The 27484-nt window shown below is 31.9% G+C and overlaps 1 protein-coding gene and 1 long non-coding RNA gene across 2 annotated transcripts in view; one reads left to right on the top strand and one right to left on the bottom strand.

Moving 5' to 3' along the window:
- The window catches only part of LOC143080057 (hemicentin-1-like), a 31167-nt gene extending 15295 nt beyond the window's left edge, over nt 1–15872 (bottom strand). Inside the window, exons 1-8 of the mRNA XM_076255716.1 lie at nt 15761–15872; nt 8680–8970; nt 6262–6546; nt 5410–5694; nt 4089–4388; nt 3499–3792; nt 2301–2594; nt 1615–1908 (exon numbers count right to left, since the gene is read on the bottom strand). Of these exons, the coding sequence (XP_076111831.1) occupies nt 1615–1908; nt 2301–2594; nt 3499–3792; nt 4089–4388; nt 5410–5694; nt 6262–6546; nt 8680–8970; nt 15761–15827 (2110 nt within the window). The 5' untranslated portion in view covers nt 15828–15872. The remainder of the gene's footprint in view (nt 1–1614; nt 1909–2300; nt 2595–3498; nt 3793–4088; nt 4389–5409; nt 5695–6261; nt 6547–8679; nt 8971–15760) is intronic.
- Nucleotides 15873–17522: 1650 nt separating this feature from the next.
- Nucleotides 17523–24272, top strand: LOC143078246 (uncharacterized). The gene is made up of 3 exons (XR_012979131.1): nt 17523–17878; nt 22859–23035; nt 23822–24272. It is a non-coding gene; the product is annotated as an uncharacterized LOC143078246 (long non-coding RNA).
- Nucleotides 24273–27484: the final 3212 nt, after the last annotated feature.

Here is a 27484-nt window from a genome sequence, read left to right as displayed (position 1 = left end):
CCCAGAATGTATTAGATTCTGGTACAGCGAATTGAACAGAGAAAGTTCGATTTAGCGGAAGACGCTGTCCCTGTCTTCGACGATTCCGGTCTCTGTTATTTTTAGAGTTCCGGCTTTTTTCTTGCTTCCGTTTGTTACATTGAATGCATGAGTCTTCCTATGCGATGCGATTTACGAGATTTGAAGGAAGGTAAACTTAAGTATGTTCGCTTCTATTGTTTTTGAATGCCAGTAACAAAGTTACTGCACTGTATACGCAGTTATTCGGATATTTTTCAAGTTCTACTTCCTTCTTCCGGTCTCGTTTGTCATGAGACTTTGAGTGAGTGAAATGGACTGATAAAGTCCAGTAAAATAAAGGAAGGAACACAATACCAAATTCATTTTTAATTATTCTTTGATCTGCAAAAACTTAACCTGACGATAGCGTTTCTTTGTTTACATTGAATATGACGTCATAACTAAAATAACGTCACAACTAAAGTCCCTAACAACAGAACCCAAATTGGAAACGTTACGGTATGTCCGTCTCTTTTTTAACAGAGCTTGATGTTAAAATATATGTATGAATTAAAAAAATAAATGTATACAGGCTTCGTCCCCTTTCCCAGGTAATGCCTGCCTCATATTATTTTTTAATCAAATCCTATTCTTATTAAATAAAATTATTAAGATTAAAAAATTGTTCAGAGAGCAATTTAGGGTCTTTCCACCTCAACTTAGTTGATAAAGGATTATTTTATTTTAAAACGGTATTAGAAGATGTCCCCTCTGGTTCATATAACTTGCTACTAAACATATAAGGCTTCTATGCACTTTCTCATCAAATTAGTAAGAAAATGGCTACTTTCGGTTAACAAAATGTCTATTCCGGTTGACCTTTTTAAAGGTTATATGTCTACCAAACTGATGCAAAATCCCTAATAGTTTTATAATGAACCAGTATGAATTTATCGCAAAGGTCAATATCTAGAATGTCAAATTTGACATTTGACATTTGACATTGACCTCAGATCATAAGTCAGTGATTTCAAATCGAAAGATTCCAGGTCATTCGCTTGTATGGTTGAGGAGTAATACTGATTTCAAATACTAGTAAATAAGAGGGGAATACCCCTATAAAGGGTAACCTAAACACTTCGACTTAAATATAAAAATATGAAGAAGTGGTATGATTGCCTATGATACAACTCTTCACAAGGGACCAAAATGGAACATAATTTAATAAATATGGGTTAAAGTACGTAAATGATATTTATATACTATATGTTTGAACTTTTGTTGATTGCATAGCAATTATTAAGTCTGTGTCGAGAGCAAAATGTTGCACATAAAGTTTAAGCTAATTATTTTGAATTAACTCTACGATTCTAACTTTCAAATTCGTTAACTCATAGATATTTAAATGACTTGTATATTTAGGCGTATAATCTGGACAATACTTTACACTAGATGACCAAATATAATGTATGTAGATCTATTGTTAGCAGTTTTCCTCATAATAAAGGATTAAGCCATAAGGTATATAATATATATGTAAGTAAGCAAGGTTTTGTCACTTCACAAATCACATTATTTGCGTCTAATAACTTATACTTTACCGTTAACACTTACTTTTCACATTGACTAATAATTCTATTCTCATTTGTCGTTTGCTATCATAATGATCAACATGACAACTGTAGGCTCCTGACTGATTCCCCATTATTCCTTGAATAGTTAGAGTCTGGTTTTGATTTGAAATGAATTTTTCTGGAACGGGTTGATAACGTCCTGTCCAATTTTGATTCCAATTGTATATGCATCCCGGATTGCAGATTGCTTTACAGTTTACAGGACCTAATGTAAATCCTTCTTGTATATAGATAATTGTATTATTTGGTTTCAACACAACATCTTCAGGACCATCTACAATGATAAAAAAGTGAAACGTTGAATTGCCAACTGATGCAACAAAATAATGTATACGTAGATCTTCTTTTTTTTAAACTCATCACAATTGCTACAATTCACATGACTTTTTTTAAATCCAGACACTCCTCATTACGTTCATGACTTAGTTATTAAAGCTTAAATTCTACAATTCTGAAAGTATTTAACAACAGATGACCAAATATGATATAATCATGTATTAGCTGTTTTTCTTTTATCGTTAATTAAGCTAAAAAAATAGTTGGTAAATGATGATGATGCGTCTGTTATAACGATATCCATGTTCTTTTCTTTTCTTTTTTTCCCCCCCTTTTTTTTGGGTAACTATTCAAGCGTTTAATAATTACACTTTGAAAGTCTTTACTTACACAGTACATTCACTGATATAAATGTTGTTTCGTGTCGTTTAGATTTAGTATTACCCGCGTGACAACTGTATTCTCCAGTCTGATTCCTCTTCATTACTGGAACAGTAAGAGTTTGGTTTTTGTTTGAAATGAATTCTTCTGGGACGGGTCTAAAACGTTCCGTCCAATTTTGTTTCCAGTTGTATATACATCCCGGATTGCAGGTGGCAGTACAATATAAAGGGCCTAATGTACTTCCCTCTATAACATTGATAATCTGGTTGTTAGGCACCAATTTCACATTGTCAGGGCCATCTGCAATGTAAATAAGTAAAAAACTTGCAATGATGCTCACCGAACTGCACATTTGCAGAGAGAAAATATTTGTTTTCCATGGATTAAGATGTAAGGATGATCGGATTAACAAATTTATGTCTACTATTATTGCTACTTTTTCATGTTTATAGTTGTGATACAAATCAATAAGGTGGACGAGAGTTAAAATCGAAAACTAATTTGACTAAGCATAGACTATGTGTTCTAAGGAGTTTAAAACTTTATTTTTACTAAGTAATTTCTCAAGAGACCTAATTTTGGTTCTTATTTTTCTTTTATTTGGAGCTATTTGGAATTAATCCAGCTGACGCCCGCCTCTGGGTGCGGGATTGTCTCGCTGCGTTGCAGAACCAGTGATTGTCTTGAGCTGTTTTCTAATCATGGGTCGGATTGGTGTCTTTTTTGATACATCCCCGTTTTAATTCTCAATTTGATGTGTTCTCAGGAGTATACAACTCCAGTCTTCTAGAAATTGTTACAAGTACTTTCTACTGAAACACTTTTTTTTTTTAAAAATTCTAAAAACTATTGGAGCAATTTGGAGCGATGTATTTACAGTACGTTAATTCCAATAATCTACAATTCGGACTTTGATATTCGGAATCTCCTGTATATTTAAATGACTTGTATAGTTTGGCTCAACTTCTAGATATATGGAAATATTTAACTCTGGATGACCAAATATAATGTTAATTTCTATTAACAGTATACCTTAGAATTACTATTTAAGCCATGACATTGGTGTGTAAGTAATGAACTTAAAAGGTTTTGTCACTTGATAAATGTTTTTTAAGCTGAAAGTTGTTCAGGTTGTTTTTTCAATTTTGTTTTATGGTTATCAATTTTAGCTACTCATACTCAACGTTTCACTGCTTATACTTACATTGTACATTCACAGAGAAATTTGTTGAGTTATGTCTTTTAGATTCAGAATGATCTACGCGACAACTGAATGTTCCGGTCTGAGCTCTCTTTATTCCTGGAATAGTAAGAGTCTGATTTTGGTTTGAAATAAATTCTGCTGGGACTGGTCGAAAATGTCCTGTCAAATTTTGTTTCCAATCATATTTACATCTTGGATTGCAGGTTGCAGTACAATTTATAGGACCTAAAGTAGTTCCTTCCAATATATTGATAACTGTGATCTTCGGTTGCAACACAACGTCCTCAGGACCATCTGCAATGATAATAACATGTAATGTGGTACCAGGTGTCCTGCACCAAATAAATATCTCAAAAACCTTGCACTGCGAACTGATACTCTCTAAGCTTTCCCTGAGAACAATTCGCTTTTAATTTCAATGATACAAGTAAGTGGTAAGCTTGGTGGGGACAAACATGGCATTTAAAAGCTATTTTACAATGAAAAAAAGAGTTCATATTACGAAATAAAAAGACTCTTTATATGTTATTACACATCGACTAGAATATATCAATAAAATAGAAATCAGGGATATTAATGTTAATACTTACACTGTACATCCACTGATATGTTTAATTCATTTCCTTGACGTCTTTTAGCTTCAGAATGATCTACCTTACAAAGGTAGGCTCCAGACTGGTTCCTCTGAATGTTTGGAACTGTGATATTTTGGTTTTGATTCGATATGAATTCGCTCGGAACAGGTGTATATTGTCCTGACCAATTTTGTGTCCAATTGTATTTGCATCCAGGATAGCAGGTTGCAGTACACTGTATAGGGCCTAATGTAGTTCCTTCTAGGACTTTTAAAACTGTGTTCGCAGGTTCCAGCACAATTTGATTAGGACCATCTACAAGATTTTAAAAAACCTTTTAGTCCAGTTAAAAATGTATTTACAAATATGTTCATTTATTCAAACTTTAAACAAGATAAGTACAAGAGAGCTATTCATACATTGAAGATGAAGATACATTACCGTAACGGTACAAAAATGCGGAAAATCGAAATTCGAAATTCACCTCAACGATTGAAAAGAAAAGTACAAAGTGACAGAAACATGGCCATAACCGATTATATACCATGGTGCTCTAAATGTAACACACAGTATTTTTCAAAAAGTCTCTACTTTTTTTTAATGCTCTACTTGCTGGTCATCAAATAATTGTGCTTTATAACTGATCGAAGTAGTAAAAGTATATGTAAATTTTAAATACTTAATGAACTCATGCATCCCATTACAGTTAAACAATAATGTTGATTTGAAATTTCTATAAAAAATTATATTTTTTTACCTAATGCTAACTTTACTTATAATAATGTTTGAAATGGATGCAGGTTATCATTATTATTTTTCTTGTATGAAAATAACAAAATAATATATTGCGTGTGTTTTGTTTTATCTTATATGTCAAGAGCGGACATACCACTATTTTATAAAGCGGTGGTAGAGTGGTCTAAGTAGTCAAACTAATGCATCACAATTCTGTCAAAACGAGGGTTCCTAGTTTGAATCCCGCACGTGGGTAGGTGCACTCAATTCTAATCTTAATTGACTAGGATTGTCAATTTTTCTACCAAAGGTCTGTGGTTCTTTCCGGGCATTCCGCCATCAATGAAAACTGACCGCCAAAAAATAGAACTATAGTGGTAAAAGTGACCGTTAAACCCAAATCAATCAACCACGAAAACAGCTTTTGAAGTAAAATGGATACCGTTAATGTGATTAGTTTTATTGTGTATCAGTTTCATATTTTATTTAACCACGCAACATTTTCTGCTAATATTTAAAAAATGTGTAACGCAAAAAGGATACACAAAAACAACTTCTCGAGAACAATGCAGCTGTTATCAAGACTTATATTTCAACTTACAATACGGATCTAATGTAACGGTATTACTCATGTTCGATATTATTCCAAGATCGTCAGTTGCCTGACAATGTATGTATGTTCCGTTATCCGCTTTGGTAAGTGTGTGAGTCGTAACCGTATTGTTCTTAATAACTCCTCTAAAGTTCCCATCAAATGCATATCTCAGGTTTGAAGTTTTGAACCCTGCAGGCCATCGTTGTACAGTTGAAGAGCATGTAATTGTGATATCATCACCAACGAATGGATGCTCAGGTTGAAGGGTTAAAGTTGGTTTAATTGGTTTTCCTAAAATATTGATGAACAAATACATTATAGTTATCTAAAAGCATCTGCTAATTGTAGACTGATTGCAAACAATGGGCAGCTGATCATTCATAGCATGCTACGTTGACAGTGATATGAACATGATGAAGGCGTTTTAACCAATTGAAAATAAGAAAGAAAAAAAACGTGTTTAGCTATTAAGAAGATGAATGGAAGGAAAAGATTATTACAATGTAAAGATTACAAAATGCATATTACGCACATATACATTTGATTTTTACTCTAATTTCTTTTATTCTGAATAAAAATATATGTACGTCTTTAGAGAAGCAACTAACAAACGGAACGCTAATAACAGTGTCAAATATGAAGTTGCTAAATATATTACCACAGTTACCTGAAGATAACTGATTATTTTCTAAAAGAATACGATCAAAAAAAATGTTCACTCGAACTAAAATCAGTAGATTGTTTTAGTTCAGAGTTGAAACCCAATTATATACACCTCACTTAAAACGAAAGTCTTCCCAATCTGTTACTTGATTTAACAAATATGTAAGCTGAATTCTAATAATGTTTTTATCATACCTTTTACAACTAACAAAGCACATCCATCCACAATTTCACTCTTCACCGCTCTGTATAGCCCACCATCTTTGCTGTTGACATTAATAACGGTAATGTTTATGGCTTTCAAATCATTTGTACGTGTATCAAATTTGTAGTTTACCATTTGAGAATTATCGATGATACTGTCGATATCTGTCTCATAAATAACTGACGAAGAGGGCGACATGACACTGAAAAACTCTTTAATACCGGTCGTCCATGATATGGTTACATTTTCATTGATGTCAGCAAAAATAATGTTTTCTAAAAATATAATGTATAAATCAATACTGCAATAAGAAAATAAATACTGCTTGCTGGCAACTTTTAAACATTGATCGCAGATACATTTGGCTCTTCTTGAGATGTATTAATAGTTTTATAAAAGTCTAGACAGGCTGCATAATCTTTATAGACTATGCTTGGTAGTTAACTGTCTTCTTTTTGAAGATTGCAACAATGAATAAATGTCGTAATCAACAGTACTGACTGATTGTATGTGTATGAAACACATTTTTATTTTATAGATATGTAAAAAAAGTTTCGTGATTTAGGCCCAGAAACCCTCTAGTGATCCCTGTATGCTCATTCCTGCTGAAATAAAAATCAAATCTTTAACACGAAATAAGCCTTCTAAAAATATCATAGTATTTTTGTAATATGACTTTGTATTTAATGTTTGAAAGATGTTTTATATATTTTAGAGAAACTACACTGCTGAAAAGAGAACACATTTGTCCACACAATAATTGATTGTACTTTAAAACGTACAGATATATTACACAGAAAACAGCAAAATGAGATTTTTCATTATCGAATCAGTTCAAGCTACCGCACATATTTGATATATAATTCACTTATTGTTGTAGAGCACACATACATTTAAGTCTGGGTGTGTGGTTATTTTCTCCGATGTCAAGCAAAATTTATGAATTCTTTGAATAAATAAAATTTAAAACAGACCAGAATTTTGCGTCATTTTGGACATGTTTCCCGTGAATAAAAGTTACATTGTATGTCTAAATTGCGCGTTAATTTCTACCATGTTCGCACATTGAAAGAATATGAGAACGTAACTATCAATGGATGACCATGTACTGCGATGACACGACAGGAAAGGTGCGTCATTTGCCAAAATATAAGCTGAACACATCACAAAAAACGTAAGTACTGATACTATCTATTGCCGATTAACCAATACTTTTGCCGAGTGAGGAGTCCTGTTCCTACAAATTGTCACCGGTGACATCGATTTCAAACTGTTTTGCAACGATAGAAATTGTATCATCATCAACGAGAGACCGTCATTTTCTCATTCTATTTCTTTGCTGTCGCAGATGGCAGGACATGATTCTAGAGGAGATGCGACAAACTATTTGCAATGAACTGCATGATGAAGGTCCAATCTTCGTAGTTTTGGACGAATTGGTTTCAACCACAAACCCAAACACCAATAAACGAGGAGATGTTATCTTCATGACTTTTTGTCCACAAAAATAAATCGAGAAACAGCTACGCATTACATTGACTGTATTAATCGTCTCAATATCTCACCACACTATGTGTCAACACAACGATAGTTAAAACATGACAACGCCAGTGCACAGACTTCAATAACCTCAAATAACTTATGGAGCAGTTGACATGTCATGTTTGCTCTGTGTCTATATTTGATTCCAGTTAAACATCTTGTATTTACACAATTTAGTTGTGCACTAAACATTTTAAAACATTACGCTAACATCATACCACAAAAAAATGATTTTTGGTCTTAAACGTCAACTTTTATCTGCAAAATCTAAACTTTAAAAACATATTTTTCCAAGTATGTTCACACCGGTCAATGATACACCCCTTATATTTCTGTCAAAAACCTTGACGACAAACTTTACACTTTGAACTTGAAAATTCATAAATTTAATGATATTTTATAGGTTTTTTGGTTTATTTTTGCATTCGGTTTTCAACATTTTAAACGTAAGTTTGTCTGTACATGAACTATTTTCATGAATTATTTTAGACTCTTATTGAAGTATTTAGAATATTATTGGCAATCCTTCAACTAATTATTATATTAAGATGTATAATGACATACAAATATGCATAATTTTTGCTTATTGCGTAGGTTTTTTTTTTTTTTTTTGATTTTTCGTCCTTTTACTTCGGTCATTCGATATTTCTGATATTTCATTTACTGGCACACATATAGCATTTATAGCATTGAATTTATGCTATAAGGAAACTGAACAAAACATTGGATTATTAAAATTTAGTCACCTATGCTAATATCATTGCCACAGGTATATGAAGCAAGAAGATAAAAAAAAACACACACTTTTCTAAGTGATATATAACAACATTGTCTTATTTGATTAAGTCAGAGACATATAAACTTACCTGTCATCCAAAACCTTTTTTCGGTGACGCCTGATCTCAATCCACGACCTGGGTATTCTATTTTGACAATATAATCTAAACATTTCGTTAGATTGACAATCTTGTATTCTGTGATTGGAAATTTCACATCTGTATAGTTGTTTGAAGAATCTATAGCTACTATTTTTCTTCTTGAGTCGAAAAGTGAAATCCGCGAGAAAGTTTCTCCTTGTATTGGTGTAACTGTCCATGAGATATGTACATCATTTCCGAATACACTTGTTCTGATATCTCTTGGTGGATCTAGTGCACCTGTAAATTAAGTAAATGTTCCTATTTATTTATTTTATTTATATTACTCTAAAATAAACTATCTTAAAACACAGAGGTGGAAGAAACTGAACTCACAAGTCGATGCCATGGCAAAAAGGAATTATATGCAACACGCACCCCTCCGAAAGCTAATGCCGATCCTGTGTGCTTCGAATGTGTAAATAGATCCTTCTCCGCATAGAATGTTAGCATTCTGTGGATAAGATAAATTTGACGCGATTTTAACACAGATGGCATAACGGTCAACCTCTTCGTGATGGCGTCCATAAAACTCTCAAAGGGATGACGACAAGTTTACCACGTGGAATTTGGTTCAATAAAGATGTTTTTAAAAATTGCATTGAAAATATAAATCGATCATACCGTGTGTTCCTTTTAAATCCTTAGAGATAAAAAAAAAAAAAAAAAAGAAAAGAAAAAAACACTTAAAACAAATAAAGTCAAAAGACGATTTGAAAAAAGAGCATAAAAATGTCTAAATTGAGTAAACTGACTTCAAAACCGCAAAAATTCGATTTATAATGTTTTCAGAAGCACTTAAAAAAGTCATGTAGGTACAAAATCTTAGTTTGAAAACGAAGAATAAAAAAAAGAAGTTGTAATGTTTGGTTGTATTTTGTTAAATGTAACGATCTCGTGCTCATATAGTCAATGAACTCTGACGTATTACTCAATTTTAAGCTCAAAGTAGCTCTCGATAATGCTTTATTCAAACCAAATCAACCTCAATTTATTGACTATTGGACTTATACATACATAGCTTCACTACAACTGCATAAATCGTCTAAACATTGAATTCCTTGTAGGTGAAACAGTTGAACTTTTTGTAGATTGTTGACTGATTTGCAATCAAACTAGATCTCAATATTTTAATATAAAACTTTTCATGTAACTAAACTTTTAAGTTGTGAATGGGATAATACAATAAATTGGAACAGCTACAAGTACCATTGTCCAAAATAGGGTATTACGTAAAACAATATACTAATTTATAAATCATGTAAATTAGATTATTGGAAATCCTTTGGAAAATCTGATGTTTGACTCTACAATTACGCATCTTTTGTTTTATTGTTTTCGATTAAATTTAACTTAGCTATTTGTTTATGTTGGCTGTTTTAATTAATCAATTGTTAATAGGATAAAGATTATTTTAGAATTAATATTATTTCAACGCTAAGGTTGATATCTGTTTTTAGAATAGAATTGATAGACCTAAGGGAGCATTTTTTTATATATATATTATGTGATTTTAACTGTTCAATGCATGTGAAAGTTTTTTCCGACAAAATGTAATCAATCAATAAAAACAACAGGAAATTTGTTTTCCCCGAAACAATCACTTCTTTGTATTTTATCTTTTATAGATTATTTACATTGTAGCACTATTTATATATTTTTTTTCTGGGAACGTACTCCTATCGAAAGTTATCAATTATGTTTAAAAACTTAACACGAAACTATACAAGGCAAAAAATCATTAATAAATAACAAACTTGAAAATAAAAATTGATGAACAGTTTTTCAAATTACTCATTTGTATTCGACTTTCATCTTTCACAATTAACACCATTTATATATTTATATATTTAGCATGGTATATCTTACATGTACATTCAGTGGTTAAGTGAACCTCATCATGACTTTTGACAGTTGACCAAAGATGTTATATTTGCTTTGTATGAACAAAAGGAAAATGCAGTAATGTTTATCGCCTATTTTTTTCCCCCATTTTTTGCAAGTTTTTGCATATACATAATGCTTCTGAAATAATAGATGGAATTCACTTTATCGTCGTTGTGTTTTATGTTATCTGATAAAAATATTGCTTAAAAAAGATTTGAACCACAACACAAACTGTTCAAAATGGAAGACCACTTTAAGGTTGCACTACAGTCTAACAGTGATTTTTTCAAGATTTTTTTTTTCGTTAATTTTGAAGTTAATGTTCTTCTGCACAGTTTGTAAAAATCCCAAAGTCATTATCATATCACAACAGGGAGTAAACTGATAATGAACTTTTGTAAGTAAAAGCACATGGAAATCAATCTAAATATAAAGGCATTTAGGAGGGGCTAATATGTCGATCATCTGTTGATACCAGTGTCCAGCTGTTAATCCATGACCACAAGATAAATAGTGTAGTCTTATCTCATTATATCATGTGTATTGCAACAGAAGTAAGTTATACCACATGGAGGTAAACAGAGAAAGGTGCGAAAAGGAGAAAATCAAAAGGGAGAAAATCTAACCAAAAGGAATAAATCTTTTTTATGGATGAGAATGTGAAATTTCTTTGATAGCCTCTGACAAACTGTTAAGGTTCTTACTACAAACAAGAAAAACATGTCTCTGAATCTGTCTTCTGTTAGGAGTTTTAGGCAGTTTAACTAATTTTAAGTTTATGTGAAATTTTTCAATTCAATAAAACTCTAAAATCATGTGGGACAGTCTATTTTCAGGAAGGGTATGGCCTTGATCTTTTTTAAACATGTCTTTTATTGCATAATTTAATTGCATGTTCTAGCTAATTTCATAGTATATTTCTTTTTAAAATACAAATGGAAATCATCTTTTTAGTGATAATAATTAGGTTAAATATTGATTATATGTATCTTGTTATTCACTTATTTTAGACTGTCTGTTCAGAGGCGGAGCTTTGTCTATATTTAATTACTACATCACAGATGTTGGTCATATATGTGACGTCAAACTCCCGCCAAATGCCAAGTTAGTGCTGGTCATTGCACTCATAATGCAAAATTTACAGTATTAGAGCATCAAAGACACAAAGTGTGTGGTTCTATTGACAAAATAATGTTGTCAGAACACTCCTGTGGTGTTCTCAGTGGCATTTTTGTATTTATGTAGCTTTTATAGGGGTTCTAAGGGGGATATAGTTATCAAAGGCACAAGGATTATAATTTAATACGCCAGACGCTCGTTTCGTCTTCATAAGACTCATCAGTGACGCTCAGATAAAAAAAGTTGCAAATCCAAACAAGTAAAAAGTTGAAGAGCATTGAGGACCCAGATTTCCAAAAGAGTTGTGCCAAATACGGGTAAGGTAATCTATTCCTGGAGATAAGAAAATCCTTAGCTTTTGGAAAAATTCAAAGTTTTGTAACAGGAAAGGAGTAGTAAGGCTCCTTTTTGGCCCCAAAACATAGTAGTTTTACAAAATTGTTACAATGTAAACTTTTAGTTATATATTGGAAAGAAGAATGCTTCTGCTACATAAATATGGGCTGTTTTTTACAATACAATGCACATATATCGGGTTAGCATCATTAAGTTATGATAAATTACTGAAATCTCCTCAATTTTAGCATTTTAGTTAAAGTTTTGACAGTTTCCGTCTGAAATGAAAGTGGCCGCATTTGTGTTCATTCTTTCTATTGAAATGTAAGTTGTATTTGATGATAATACATAACATATATAAAGGTTGATGATGAACACGGATGCGGCCACTTTCATTTTTGACAAAAAACATCTGAAAAGTGACATTGTTTGGCATATTTTATAGATTTTTCATATTTAAGCTTGAATCGGAGCGTTTTGAATGACTAAATCAGTTAAAATCTTTCACATACACTAATTGAATCAACTGAAATAGACACTTAAGTGTTTAAAAAGTGTTGAAAATCTTTCGTCAGATGAACCTGAAATTTTAGGCCAAAATCGGCCCTGACCGGACCTACTCCTTTTTAAAAATGACCATATATAATTGATATTCATGTCAACACCGAAGTGCTGACTACTGGGCTGGTGATACCCTTGGGAACGAAACGTCCACCAGCAGTGGCATCGACCCAGTGGTTTAAATAGTTATCAAAGGTACCAGGATTATAATTTAATACGCCAGACGCACGTTTCGTCTACATCAGACTCATCCTTTAGGTTTGACTTTGACATATGTGATTAAAGGGAGGATTTTCTACAATACCGTGTCCCAGTTTTTGGATAATTTGTTTCTAAATGAATTTATAGGTGTCTAAAGATGAAAGGTGAAATGAGGTTTGGCACCCAGCAGTTAAATCAATGTATCTTCTTACTGGAGCCATTTATAAAAAATCTGAGACACGCTTTGAAGACTGTGAATGGTTGATTAAATGGATAAAAACACATTTGACCTGAATGTGCCACTTTCATCCAAGTTGGAAGACCACTTTTTCTGCAATTAATGAGCTATATTATGAGATCAATCATAGCAAAAATAAAATTTATCTACAGATTAAGAAGGAGTAATATTTTAGCTTTAAAAATTCATTGAGTAGTTTTGGAGAAATTAATCATTAAAGACTGTTGGTTGGAGTCAGAAAATTCTGACTGTAGTTCTACCTTAATATACTCGATTTTTTTATTTACTTTTTAAAATATGTATTCGCAAGTTAGTGTGTGTATATCTTTTATTTTTTATTTTTGTTAATGTCTCTGGTTAATGCATGCAAACTTGAAAGATGAATTTTAGATGCAAAACTTAACTCGGTTATATATATTCATACATGACTTTAAAAATTACTTTTTCAATTTGATAAACCAATAAGTGCCAATAAAAAATAAAATCACAAAAATACTGAACTTAGAGGAAAATCAATTCGGAAAGTCCATAATCACATGGCAAAATCAAATAACAAAACGCATCAAAAACGAATGGACAAGAACTGTCATATTCCTGACTTGGTACAGGTATTTTCAAATGTAGTAAATGGTGGATTGAACCTGGTTTTATAGCGCTAAACCTCTCACTTGTACGACAATCGCATCGAATTTAGTAATATTGATAATGGTGCGTGAACAAAACAAACAGACACAATAGGTAAAGCGACAATTCAGTATTTGTCCGTCACCTGCGCTTTTCTCGATTTATTTTCATGACGAACGCTGAATTACAAATATTTGAAAGTCACTGATAAATAAATATGTAAAAACCGCAGGAGCTTCCTACTTTAATTAATGGCCAACTTCAGCATAAACGCCTGTCAACCTCTTTCTCGTTTTCCTAACATCGACGAAACATTAATTCTCTGAAACCGATATTATCAAGATGCTTGATTTCTTGATTGACAACATATTTGTAACGTTCGGAGGACGTGTTTTTCAACAGACTGTCGGCATCCCAATGGGAACAAACTGTGCCCCTCTACTTGCCGACTTGTTTCTTTATTATTATGAGGCTGGCTTCATGCAGGAACTTCTTAGGAAGAAAGATAAGAAGTTAGCAATATCCTTTAACTCTACTTTCCGCTATATAGATGACGTTCTTTCACTAAACAATTCAAAATTTGGTGACTAGGTGGAACGCATCTATCCCATCGAATTGGAGATAAAGGATACTACAGATACAGTTAAGTCGGCTTCATATCTTGACTTACATCTAGAAATTGACAATAAGGGTCGGTTGAAAACAAAACTTTACGACAAAATAGATGATTTCAGCTTTCCAATTGTGAACTTTCCATTTCTAAGTAGCAACATTCCAGCAGCACCTGCATACGGGGTATATATCTCCCAATTGATACGATATTCCCGTGCTTGCATTTCCTATCATGATTTTCTTGATAGAGGGTTACTGCTCACAAGGAAGATATTAAACCAAGAGTTCCAAATGGTGAAGTTGAAATCATCCCTTCGTAAATTTTACGGACGCCATCACGAGTTGGTTGACCGTTATGGAATAACCGTTTCACAAATGATATCGGATATGTTCCTTACGTCGTAAGTACAATCCCCTTCCCTTTCATGAATGTGACCTACCGAATTAGACTATTTACCGGATTTGTAATCACATAAGCAACACGACGGGTGCCACATGTGGAGCAGGATCTGCTTACCCTTCCGTAGCACCTGAGATCACCCCTAGTTTTTGGTGGGGTTCGTGTTGTTTATTCTTTAGTTTTCTATGTTGTGTCATGTGTACTATTGTTTTTCTGTTTGTCTTTTTCATTTTTAGCCATGGCGTTGTCAGTTTGTTTTAGATTTATGAGTTTGACTGTCCCTTTGGTTTCTTTCGTCCCTCTTTTATCGGTTCGAACGTTCAACATATGGATATGCAGTACCTGCTCATAATAATCATCAACGATCATCATATACATAATTATATCATAACTTTACTGTAAGTTTAATTATAGAATAACTAATCGAAGAATTCAAATAGAGAAAAATATTCAACTCGTGACCGAACAACACTGATAATTAAATCATGCGCTACGCGCATTCGTGAATTATTGTGTTGTTCGTTTACTCGTTGAATATTTTTCTCTTTTTGAATTCTTCGATTAGTTATTCTTTTTATTACATTGGCAAATGGCTTTATTTAAAGAAATTAATGCAAAACCTGTAAGGAACTATATCTTTTTTTCTACGCATTCACAATTTGTTTTGATCCGCGTTATCAACGTCTTGACAACGCCTATTGTTGTATGACGTCGGGGAGTAAAATAACCACGTTTATTTCACATGTGAAATTATCGGTTTTTATTAAACTGGGAAATCAATGTAGTTGATTGCAACCAATGTTATAATTTATATTAATATGTCTCTGCAGTACATTGTCAACATTGCATTCGATTGAATCACGAAAACAACGTGTTGTAATCTAAGAATATATATTTTATATCTGATTCGTTCAATGATGTCATAGTACTTGCATCTGCCTATAATAAGTATTGTTTTAAAAATCTTTTGGCATGTTAATTAAAAATCTCTTTTGTACGTGTTTAGTATTTATTTGTTTACGTAACTAACAAATAGTTTTAAGAATACTCACCAGCTGCCAGCAAGAAAAAAGAAAGAAAACCAAGGCAAAAAATTAACAAAATGTGTATGAACTCCATTCTGTTCTCAATTATCAATAACTGTCGTTTTTCGATTACATAGAAATATGATGTAGCAGGAAATTATTTCATGTACATTTTAAATGTTACTTTTGTATATTCCGCATCTGTGTTATGGTGACAGGAACAGTAATCAGATAATTATTTACATTCTATTTTAGAAAATTTCCTGATTTCGAATTTTTGTTTTCATATTTGGTACAAATCATTTCCTTCTCCATTTTTTTTAAGAAGATGAAATGATAAATAGTTAGAAGATTTCTAGGAATATTTTCATTTCGAATTCGATTAGAAATAAATATTCCCTTATAGTACTTTAAATTTAAAAGATAGTTTTCTTTATCAATTTAGTACATGAAAACTACATTTGAGATAAATCAACAGACACACTTACACTCAATAATACCAATTAATGATCCTGACACACTTAGAATAAACAAAACATATATATTTATATATATATATATATATATATAGAGTCTATATCTGTTCAGTTTTTCCATCTTTGTGCAATGATATTCAACACTTTTTAGTGTTTTGTTTTCCATCTATTTATCGGTATTGTTACACAATCTTTCAGACTCATATATATATATATATTTACAATGTTGTATTAGATTAAATGATGTCATTAATAAGGATTTGTTAAAATCGAAATTTATCAGATACTAGTTATATACTAGTATGCGAAGGGATTGGACAAGAGAAAAATTATTTGCTGCGTGTACAAGCGTAAATTTTAGTAATTTTAAGAGTTTTGTTTTTAAATTACCCTTCTGAATATATTTGAGGGGGAATAGAACATTTTGCTTTCTAAGGGACAACCAGGTAGTGTGATAGAAAACCCAAAATATGAACGTTAAGTCACTTTTAAACGGCGTGCATTCCGGGTTTTGTTTTACTAAATAGTGGTGGGAATATATCTTCAGCTATAAGGGTAAGAAACTCGATATATACAAAATAAAAGGACGAAGATGTATACTTCATTGTGAAATCAACCTCGGGGGATATTTAGGATACAAAACGTCTTGTCACCACTTAAGTAATAGATAGAACTAGCAATTTATGTCGTGTGACCCACATCAAGTATACATGTTCATGACGATACAATGTAACTGTAAATCACTATTTTAGGTTGTGTTGGAACGGGGAAACAATCTGTAAATACAGGCAGAACATTTACATTGTGTCCCTGCGAAACAAATTAAACTCTCGTAACTGTATTTGCATTTTTATTTGATTCAATGAAATTGAGACCAAGTCTTGTCAGAATTAGATATTGGTTTATTAATTAATTGATATTTACGTTTAATTCATATTTCATAATTAGATGGCTGTATTACAAATATAGGTCTTGAATGTCTCTTTCAGAAAAGCTTTTAGATATACTAATGACTATTACGACTAATAACAATTTTTGTTAAACCAAATAAATAAATACTACTGCTATTTGTTTTAAATCAAATTCCATTTTGAACCTTTACTTATACAAATATCTGTTTTGAATGATTTTCTGTTAAAATTTTGATATTTTACATAATATAATATGTCTGTTTCAAAAGTCTTTAACTATATCAACATGTTTATCGATATAAACATTTGAAAAGCAAAGAAAGCTACATGACAGATCTCATTGCTCAAACTTATAAAGCGACGTTTGTGAAGTTTATCTAATAGTGCATTTCTAGCCATTGGAATTGCCATCAAATCTGCATAAATTATGGAAAACCTCTATAAAACTTTCAAAGTATTTTTTAGAATTTTCATGTTTTTCGGAATTCTTTTTTTGACAGATGGGATTTTGGTTTTTAAAGCAAAATTGAAATTTGAGATGAATGAATTGTTTGAAAAATCTGGTGCTGTTGGAATAACTCTTGCTGACAACAAAATTCGATGCATTAGAGACTGCGAAGCTAAAGGAGAATGTCTTTCTGTTTTCTACAATGTGGACTTGAAAGAGTGCGTAATGCATAATAAACAGTTCGACTCACCATCGTTTCCGGTACCAAGTGGTTCAGGAGCTGCATGGAGATATTATCTCACAGAAGATGGTAAGACTACTCATCTTGCACTTTCGACAGAAGACAAAAAGACGCATTTCCTTCTATGGACTCTTTAAAACAGAAAAGAAGATTTGATCGATTTTTGATAAAATTATGACCATCATGACATTAATTGATTTGGCTATTTTTTTGGCATTTTTGATATTAAGCTTTTCACTTGTTTCGGTTCTTAAACATCATTGACTTCCTGATAAATGTTAATCAAGAAAAGTGCTTCGGACACATACAATCTATACCGTATTGAATAATTTTCATTTTTGGCTCAAAAACATTTTCTCACATTTATACGGTGATTAGTGTTATCACGGAAATGATTAATATTAAAGAACAAAAACATTTTTTTGCAAATAAGTGAAATAACTTTTAATGATTTGTGCAGTTCTGTAACATAGATTGCAACCGTTTTGATTTGTTTTTTATTTTATTTTTTGTTTCAGGGTCGTAAGACTGGATTAAAGAGTTTGTTGACGCTCCACAAATTGCCTTTACCAATTTTACACAAGCTCTGTTACACTATTTGATTAAGATTTACCGAAACGATAATAAGAGTACAAGAAAGAATAAACGGAATATGTTTTGTTGAATAATTTCTTAATAAATTAGACTTAGATTTCTTGTGTAATTTAGGACGCCAATACATAGTAGGAACTTTATATGATGTTCAATAACTGCTTTTGGTTCAGTCTGCTGGAAAATGTTCATATAATATATTGTTAATTGTAGAAGGAGTCGAGTGATCGTGCTTCATTTTATGTTTTATAACTTTGAGTATCTTAGTACGAAATAGAATGCTCTTCCAGACTATGCTTTCTTTTCTTTTTAAAGACTCAAAATTGACACGATAAGAATGAGAATAATATGTCTTCAGTAGAGTGGCGTGTCTTCCTGTGGACTAGTACGTTATAAAAAACTGTAGAGTAAATACATGGCAATTATCAAACAAGCCAATCAAAACAATACATAAATGCTACTCAGACTTTGTAAAACATCCCCATTGTCTGAGCAGAAAGTTGACGAACCAGGGTTATGTCAAAGAACTTCTCGTATTTTTTTCTTAAGATGCAAAGACCTTGTTGAAAAATATTCTTTTGGCGTGGCTCGGTATTTTTACATGCCGCCATTGTGTTATTGTGCTATTGTGATGTTTTGTATTTTTGTTTCTCATTTTTTTTTCGTATGTGCTTTGACTAAAGAATTTTCGCTCCTGTTCTCTTACTATGAACAACAATTTGTTTTTAATATTTCTGTACTTCTAACAACACAATTGTTAAATTTAAATTTACTTGTGCAAGTTTTTTTTATTTAACGCCATTTGTCTAAGGTTATAGTTGGTATTTTGCCATTGTTTTACATCTCCATCTTTATTATTAATATCGTATTTATATTGTGGCATAGATCAAATGTATTCGTTCAGTGTATGTTTACTTGTTTTTGTTAATATGTCATTTCGATTGAGTTAAGCCATTTCAATAGATATTTTATTGTGTGTCTTTCTATGTTGTATTGTTGACTACTGTGTCAGATTATGGTGAAGGTTGGCGCCTGTTGTGACGTTAAAACCCGCTGCATATGTTGGCATCTGTCCTAAGTCTGGAACCTGTTGTTCAGTGGTTGTCGTTTGTTGCTGTGCTTCATAAGTATTTCTTGATTTTTACACAGATTAGACCGTAGGTATTCCTGTTTGAATTGTTTTACACTTATTCTAGTCATTTTGAGGCCCTTTATAGCTTGCTGTTCAGTGTGGGCCAAGGCTATAAATGATAATTGTTTACTATTTATAAATTGTGACTGGGATAGATAGTTGTTTCATTGGCACTCATACTACATCATCTTATTTCTATATGCCATTTTTTTTTACCTAGTTGTTTAATGTTGTATGTTTTTATAATGATTAAGATTATAACACAATGTTGACATTTTGTACCTCTTATGTCTGTTTGTTTTGCTCACATATTGTTGTCAAAATAATGAAATTGTATGCAACTATCATACAACTAAGAGGTTTAGCCAGCTATAAAACCAAGTTTAATCCAACATTTTCTACATAAGGAAATGTCTGTACCAAGTCAGGAATATGGCAGTTGTTTTCAATTCGTTTGATGTGCTTGTCATGATTAGTTTATTTTTATTTTGCCATTTAATAAAGGCCTTGACGGTTTGAATTTACATTTTAGAGTTCGATATTTTTGTAATTTGCTTTTTTATAGCTTTTTCATAAGCTTCCTGGTCACTTCTAGAGCTTGTCTGGTTGCAATTGTGATGATATGTACAATGGCCAGACGTTTGGCGGTCTTGATGTCTGATCGATAAATAAACCTTGTAAAACAAATATACTAGTCAACAGAAGAAACGATACACAAGTTTGAACTCCAATTTATCATAAAATATAATAAATAGGAAAAACTGTTACATTATACAATGGAAAACATTCATTTACGAAGCAAATGCATATGATTAAAAGAATTTGGCCAAATTGGAAAGTTGGAAGATATCGAGTTATTAAACACAGGGGGCAAATTTAATTTGCGGAAAATGATGACAATAGTCGGCACTTAATTTCGAAGATGAGAATTAGGTATTCAAATATCTGCAACGGCATTCAAATGTTAAGCAGACCATGTTTAAGTTTAAATTTTAAGTTGTAATATCGAATATTTGAAATAATTTTTGCCTTAAATCAATGATTTTAATAAGAAATTACACTTTGTAAAAAATAGACAAATTGGGCAAATTGGGCAATTATTTACCTTGGTAAATTGTATCCAATTTCATTATATTTGGAAAATACATTGCCTTGTATCGTTTCTTTTGTTGACTAGTGTACATATTTGACATGTTTGATGCATCTTCATATGCAACCAACTGAAAGGAACATTTGTATTTCTTCCCAGTATAATTTGTCGGTATTGTTGGTCTGCAAGGCTCTTCAACTTCGCATTTTATTTGGCCGTTATAAATTTTTTTATTCGAGCGTTACTGATGAGTCTTTTGTAGATGAAACGCGAGTCTGTCGTATAAAATTGTAAGCATGTTATCTATGATTAGATTATATACTATTAATTAACCATTTTCCCAATAATTGTCTTGGTCATTGCAAGATGTAAATCAAAAGCTCTTATGGAAAAGGAGATGAATTGAAACTCCATGGAGTTTGACTCGTCGCTAGCAAACTTTTGTCAGTCGTCTTTTGTACGGGTTTTTGATTTTATTTTTTATTTTTTTTTAAAGTTCGGCAAAATTATATCCGTGAACTAAAATGGTGTGTTACAATGTGCATACATCCGGGCAAATAAATAATCAAATTGCAAGATTATTTCTACACAACAAATAAATGTAGTTATGCCAACGGTTTGATAAACTATCCATTTTGCCTTTACGTCCGTTTTTATTTTGCATCTTGATTAGTGGTGTTCATATTTATTAGACGTGTACTTCGCATCATAACATCTTCAAGAGAGGCGAAACATGAATTCCTTCTTCACAACAAATAAATGTTTTTATGCTAACGGTTTGATAAACTATCCATTTTGCCTTTACATCCGTTTTTTTGTTGTTGTTTTTTTTTGCATCTTGAATAGTGGAGTTCATATTTATTAGACGTGTACTTCGCATCATAACATCTTAACGAGAGTCGAAAGATGGCTTTCAGAGCGACATTCAAACTCACAAGTCGAAAACAAACTGACAACGGCATGAATAACCCTGATTTCAAACGAAACTTTTTGCCGTGATATACTACTTACGAATATTCAGTTCTCCTATTCTCATTATACTTACACCGATTTCGACGTACTGTGTGTCACTAGTTTGTATAATATGAAAATAAGAAGATCTGGTATGATAACCATTTAGACAACTCTCCAAAAAAGACCAAATGACACCGAAGTTAACAATAATAGGTCACCGTAAGGCCTTCACAGATGAGTAAAACCCATACCACATAGGCAGATTCTAAAGGCATCGAAAATCAAATGTAAAACTGTAGTTGTCATGAGCACTAGCGATTGAAAGAGTTCATTTTGCTAAATCTTCATTCATGTTACTACATGTATAATTGATTTCAATGTTTTGTCTTATTTTTATCTATTGGGGGGGGGGGGTCAGTATGTTTGTTATGTCGCCTGCTTTCTCATTTAGTATACCTCAAATTTACTTTTAGTTATGCCTTAAAATTTGTTATGCCACTATAATCAAGAAGATTCCTGACCTGCAAGAGTGTCGTTCGTTTAATTGTTCAAGATAACAGTCGTATACACAGCTACTTTTGCATAGGTACTATTTCTGTACTTAAAATCTGTAGTACTGGAAATTTACTTGTAATATTTAGTACTATTTCGTTACTTTAAAATTATTGTAATATTTAGGTACTTGTATTTTCGAGTACTTGATTTGTACTCAAAATATTGGTACGAAAATGATACCAACAATTTTCACAGTATTCCATGTTTGAACATCATCACTTCATGAGATTTTAAAAAGACAAACGTTCAAAATGCTGAAAATGTAACCGTGCAACCAAAAATCTGTAGTACTTAAATTTCAAGTACAAATCAAGTACTGTAAAATACAGGTACTTAAATATTACAATAATTCGTAAGTAACACAATAGTACTGAATATCAAAAGTTGATTTCCAGTACTACAGATTTGTGGTACATAAATAGTACATGAATAGTACCTATGCAAAAGTAGCTGTGTAGATGGATACATAAATGGAGTGAGCATTTTTTATCACAATGCCTTTATAAATTAAAATTCTTCCTTTTATATCGGCGATGACTATGTAAATAGATTAAGCATGGTCTCAATATGACTCCCTCTGCCAGAAGCCAAAATGTATGGAAGCCATACTTCTACATCCTTTCTACAGTGTATAAGAACTATATTTGAAAATTAATGTGACTTTTAGAGCAAGTGATGTTTCAAAAACATATTTCTGAGTTCTTTTAATTAACCTGATTGTTTCTAGTTACAGGCACCTGTTCTCCAGAAAACAATTACTACAGACCACTTCAGTTTTGCTACAGTGTGCATGAAATTACTTCAATAAATTTTAATGACACACATGCCTTATGTGCTGCGAGAGGCGGAAAGCTAGCTGCTGTGACTTCTCAAGAAATGCAAGATTATTTCACGAACTTTCTAGGTAAAAGTATTATCTTTGCAGATGTATATTTAGTAAAAGTTATCAAAGCCAATGAATTTTTTTCTGAACAGAACGTTCAAAGAAAAAAAATGAATTTAAGCTATTTTGAAAGAACATGAAGAACACGTGATACTTTAATTCTGATTCATAGAAATAAGACGTGTCATTTTAATAGAGTGCAATTTTACGAGACATGAATATATACGAGTATTAATTAACGTCAATCAGATACACATTATCACCAGTTCTGTAATGAGTTTTAGAATTGGTCAATAGAGAGACAATATACGGCAGTGTTGAGTTTTAAACCAAATGTGTAATAATCACCCTTACTATTTTGACATGTTGGAAGAATTGGTTTACAGTTTTATGAGAAAAAAGTTAACGTTCAACCTTTATCTTTAAAAATAATTTAGCTTATTACATTTTTTATGCATACAGTGAATGATATTGTGTAAAATATTTGAAGACCAAAATGCTTTTTTGTTTCATTAAAAAAAATCTGTAAAATCCATTGGAAAGATACGAAAAAGTTTGTTTGTTTTTTTGTTTTTTGTTTTTTGTTTTTTTTTTGTTTTTTTTAGGGGGGTCGCTTTTAAGTATCTTGATCCTATATAATTTATTCTGATCTAAGAAGTTCAACGCCAATAAAATATATAATACACTTTCATCTTGATATTTTTTATTTTAGCATGAGTGATTTAAATTGGTTTTATAACTTTTTTTTTCACTGAATTTTAGCTAGGATTTAAAATTTCTACTGTCTCACATAAATTACCTTTTCAGCTGATAGACCCCATGTCAGAATATGTATAGCAGGTAACGAGGAACCAGACGGAAGTTGGAAATTAGAAGACGGCACCGCTATGTCATATTTTAACTGGTACCCTGGACAACCAGAGTCTGCGACTCAGCGTTGTATTGTTATAAAAGCTACATCACTTGGTGATATGTGGATGGATCGTAATTGTATAACATCTTTCCTTTATAGCTGTTCATTTGTTTGTGAATACTAATTCGCCGTTTCAGAATCTAATGCATCCTGGGTAATATTTTCAAAATTGTACACCAAAACGTCGTGATTGGTTAAAAATGTCATAAACAATGGAAATTCAACCAATGTCGTGACGTTATTTTCATTTTGGGGTACGAAGAATGAAATTACCCATGATTCTTTAGATTCTGAAACGGCCAATTGAGAGTTAATCTATCTGTTCATACGATATATCAAATAAGTTTGGACAAAAGAGTACAATAAGCTTTAGATTGAAAGGACTAAATGGTCGTAACAATATTGTTTAGAAAATGTTTGACTTTTTATAATTGGTATATATACTAGTAATGTATACATATGGTGTACATGTAGGATACCTATGCAATCAAAATTATGCACTATCATACAACAATGTTTGAAACTCAAAGTTATGCTGGGGATGTGTGTATGATACATGTTTATCAAAACTGCTATTCAAAACAAACCCATGCATACGTTTGTATGTTTAAATGTAAACATTGAATGTACATCATCGGTATAAACTATGAATCTCATACAAGTGTTTTAGAAAATAGCTCTTGGTACAACTGTATTAAAATTCTGATAAAATTACTGACCGTTACAAATAATACTAATAAAATACTGATTAAAATTGAGGTTATTTTTTATCTCTTATTTTCAGTAAAATAAAATTTTTGAACACAAAGCCAACGTAACACTTGGGTACGTATTAGAAAAAGAAATAACAAAATTACCGAGCTTCAAGGGGGTCTCATTGGGGGCTTCCGATCCCGGATCCCGCTTACTGTTTTGTCAGATTCCCGTATCCCGCTTACACTATGTACGTAAGCAATTCTCATTTTTTTTGGTCATTTCCCGGGTCCCGCAAGACCTCATTTCCCGTTTTCACGCCACAATAATTTGACTTTCACGTGTCACGCTTACAACGTGAAAAATCGGCAATCCCGCGTCACGCTTAGACCCCAATGAGAACCACCTTCAAGGCAATTTCAAAAGGGGACGTCGATATAAACTGACAAAATAAGACGATATCAATCAACAGAAAAAGTAGGAAAAAAACTACCATATTCCTGACTTAGTACAGTCATTTTGCGGAGAAAATAGTGAGTTGAACCGGGTTTTCAGCTTCATCACCTAGAATCTTTGACTAAATATAAAAAAGAAGATGTGGTATGATTGCCAATGAGACAACTCTCCACAAGAGACCAAAATAACACAGAAATTAACAACTATATAAATGGTCATCGTACGGCCTTCAACAATGAGCAAAGCCCATACCGCATAGTCAGCTATAAAAGGCCCCGAAATGACAATGTAAAACAATTCAAACGAGAAAACAAACGGCCTTATTTATTTTAAAGAAATGAACGAAAAACAAATATGTAATACATAAACAAACGACAACCACTGAATAACAGGCTCCTGACTTGGGACAGGCACATAAATATACTAGTATTTTGTATTATTTGTGAAATAAAAATTGAATTTGTATCTATTTGGTCTTGCAAATGAACATTTTGACAAACAGGTCGAGACTTTCCCTGACTAACTCTGGCTCATAATACTTTTTTCCCAGACATCGATTCGTTGTAAGAAAGCGTTTACCACTTTTGTGTTGACATGAATTATCATGATATGGTCATAATTATAAATTAATTGTTTACAAAACTTAGAATTTTTGAACTACTGAGGCTTTTCTACCTCAGGAATACTTTACCTCAGCTGTATTTGGCAAAACTTTTTGGAATTTTTGGTCCTCAATGCTCTTCAAATTCGTAATTTATTTAGTCATTTTAACTTTTTTTTTATTCAAGTCATCGATGAGTCTTTTGTAGAAGAAACGTGCGTCTGGCGCAACTACAAAATTTCAATCCTGGTATCTATGATGAGTGTATTTATTAGTAAAAGTCAATGGACTGCAATTCAATGACTAAAGTTTTCGGAAGCAAGATGGATGTGTTAATCTTATAAACTGAAATATTTGCATATCCAATACAGTAATATCTTTGTCACAAATAATCAGTCAAGTTGGGAAAGAAAAGATACTTTGGGAGATAAATGTTTATATATATTGTTACATAAGTACCACACATCTCCCTTGATACACCCCAAATTATGAAATCAACACCTTATTCAGTAAATGATCCGAAAAGACGCAAAAAATAACTTCACAGTTACAACCACTCTTCTGACATCTCCATTTTGGTTGAGTTTGTTTTCAATACAATATTCAAATACCAGAACTCTCAAAAAGATGAACGTATTTGGTTTTAATAGTTTATACCAAAGTTCAAGAGGTAAACCATCTGAATAACTTCTATCATTGTTGTCTTGAAAGTATGCCTAAAATAACTGTATCGGAATATCATAACAGACAGTTGTATTAATCATAAAAAAATCATATAAGAATTCAAATGTCGAATATATATATAAAAGCAAATATATTGAGTTTGAAATATAACATGTGTTTTATCATGTAGAGTTATGATAAGGATAATGCTAGAGATATAATCAGGACACGGGTAAGATATATGGTTATGATAAGGGTTACATTATGTTTAGGGCAGGGATGGGGTAATTAAAATGTAATGGTAATTAAGTGTAATGCATTACAATTTTCCATGTAATTGAATGTAATGTGTAATTGAGCATTTTTTTTTAATTACATGTAATGGTAATTTAATTAATTACATTGAAAAATGCATGTATATTAATAATATAAAATGAAAAATTATATGTATTTTTCAAATATTGATATAATATGCTTTTTTAATATATGAAGTCTGTAATTTATTCTGAAGTTTTTTTATCATTTATTGCATATTCAATGTGCGCAATGAATATATAACTGCAGAATTGTTTTGTTTCATTCTTTCGCAAGAAAAATATAAACAACAAACAAACAATTGAAATTTGAAATTTGGCTGATTATTTGTCATGGCATTTATTCAACAATATTCAACAATATGAACACTGAAGGGAAACCAACAGTAAATGCATAATAATTTCTAGCTGCTGGGCAGATCCATAACAGCTTAATGAACGATATTTGAATAAATCACTGCCAGTTGAAACATGTTGATGATGACATCCAATGCACTTTCCATATTGAACGAAATGCCATGACGATAGACACTTTTTTTTTATTATTATTCCTGCAAATTCCTTGAATATTTAGGTTTCATTGGATCTTCCGATGAATATTGAAACGTCTGACACTTTTAATGATACATGACAATCTAATAGGAACATTCAACACATTTGGACCTGTTCACCATGTAATCTGAAAAATAAACTAAAAACAGCAGCAATTTTGTTTATTAAAGGGAGGGAGGGTGGGTTGTGCAATCTTGTTGATAAATACTCGTGGAATGAAATTTTAGCGGGAGCACGTGTTTTTATATGACCACTCAACGAGGCGCTTCAAAGCATAG

This window comes from Mytilus galloprovincialis, chromosome 6, assembly GCF_965363235.1.
Source record: "Mytilus galloprovincialis chromosome 6, xbMytGall1.hap1.1, whole genome shotgun sequence".
Lineage (NCBI taxonomy): Eukaryota > Metazoa > Mollusca > Bivalvia > Mytilida > Mytilidae > Mytilus > Mytilus galloprovincialis.
The sequence above is the reverse complement of the archived record's forward strand: the minus strand, read 5'-3'. Positions and strand labels throughout refer to the sequence as shown.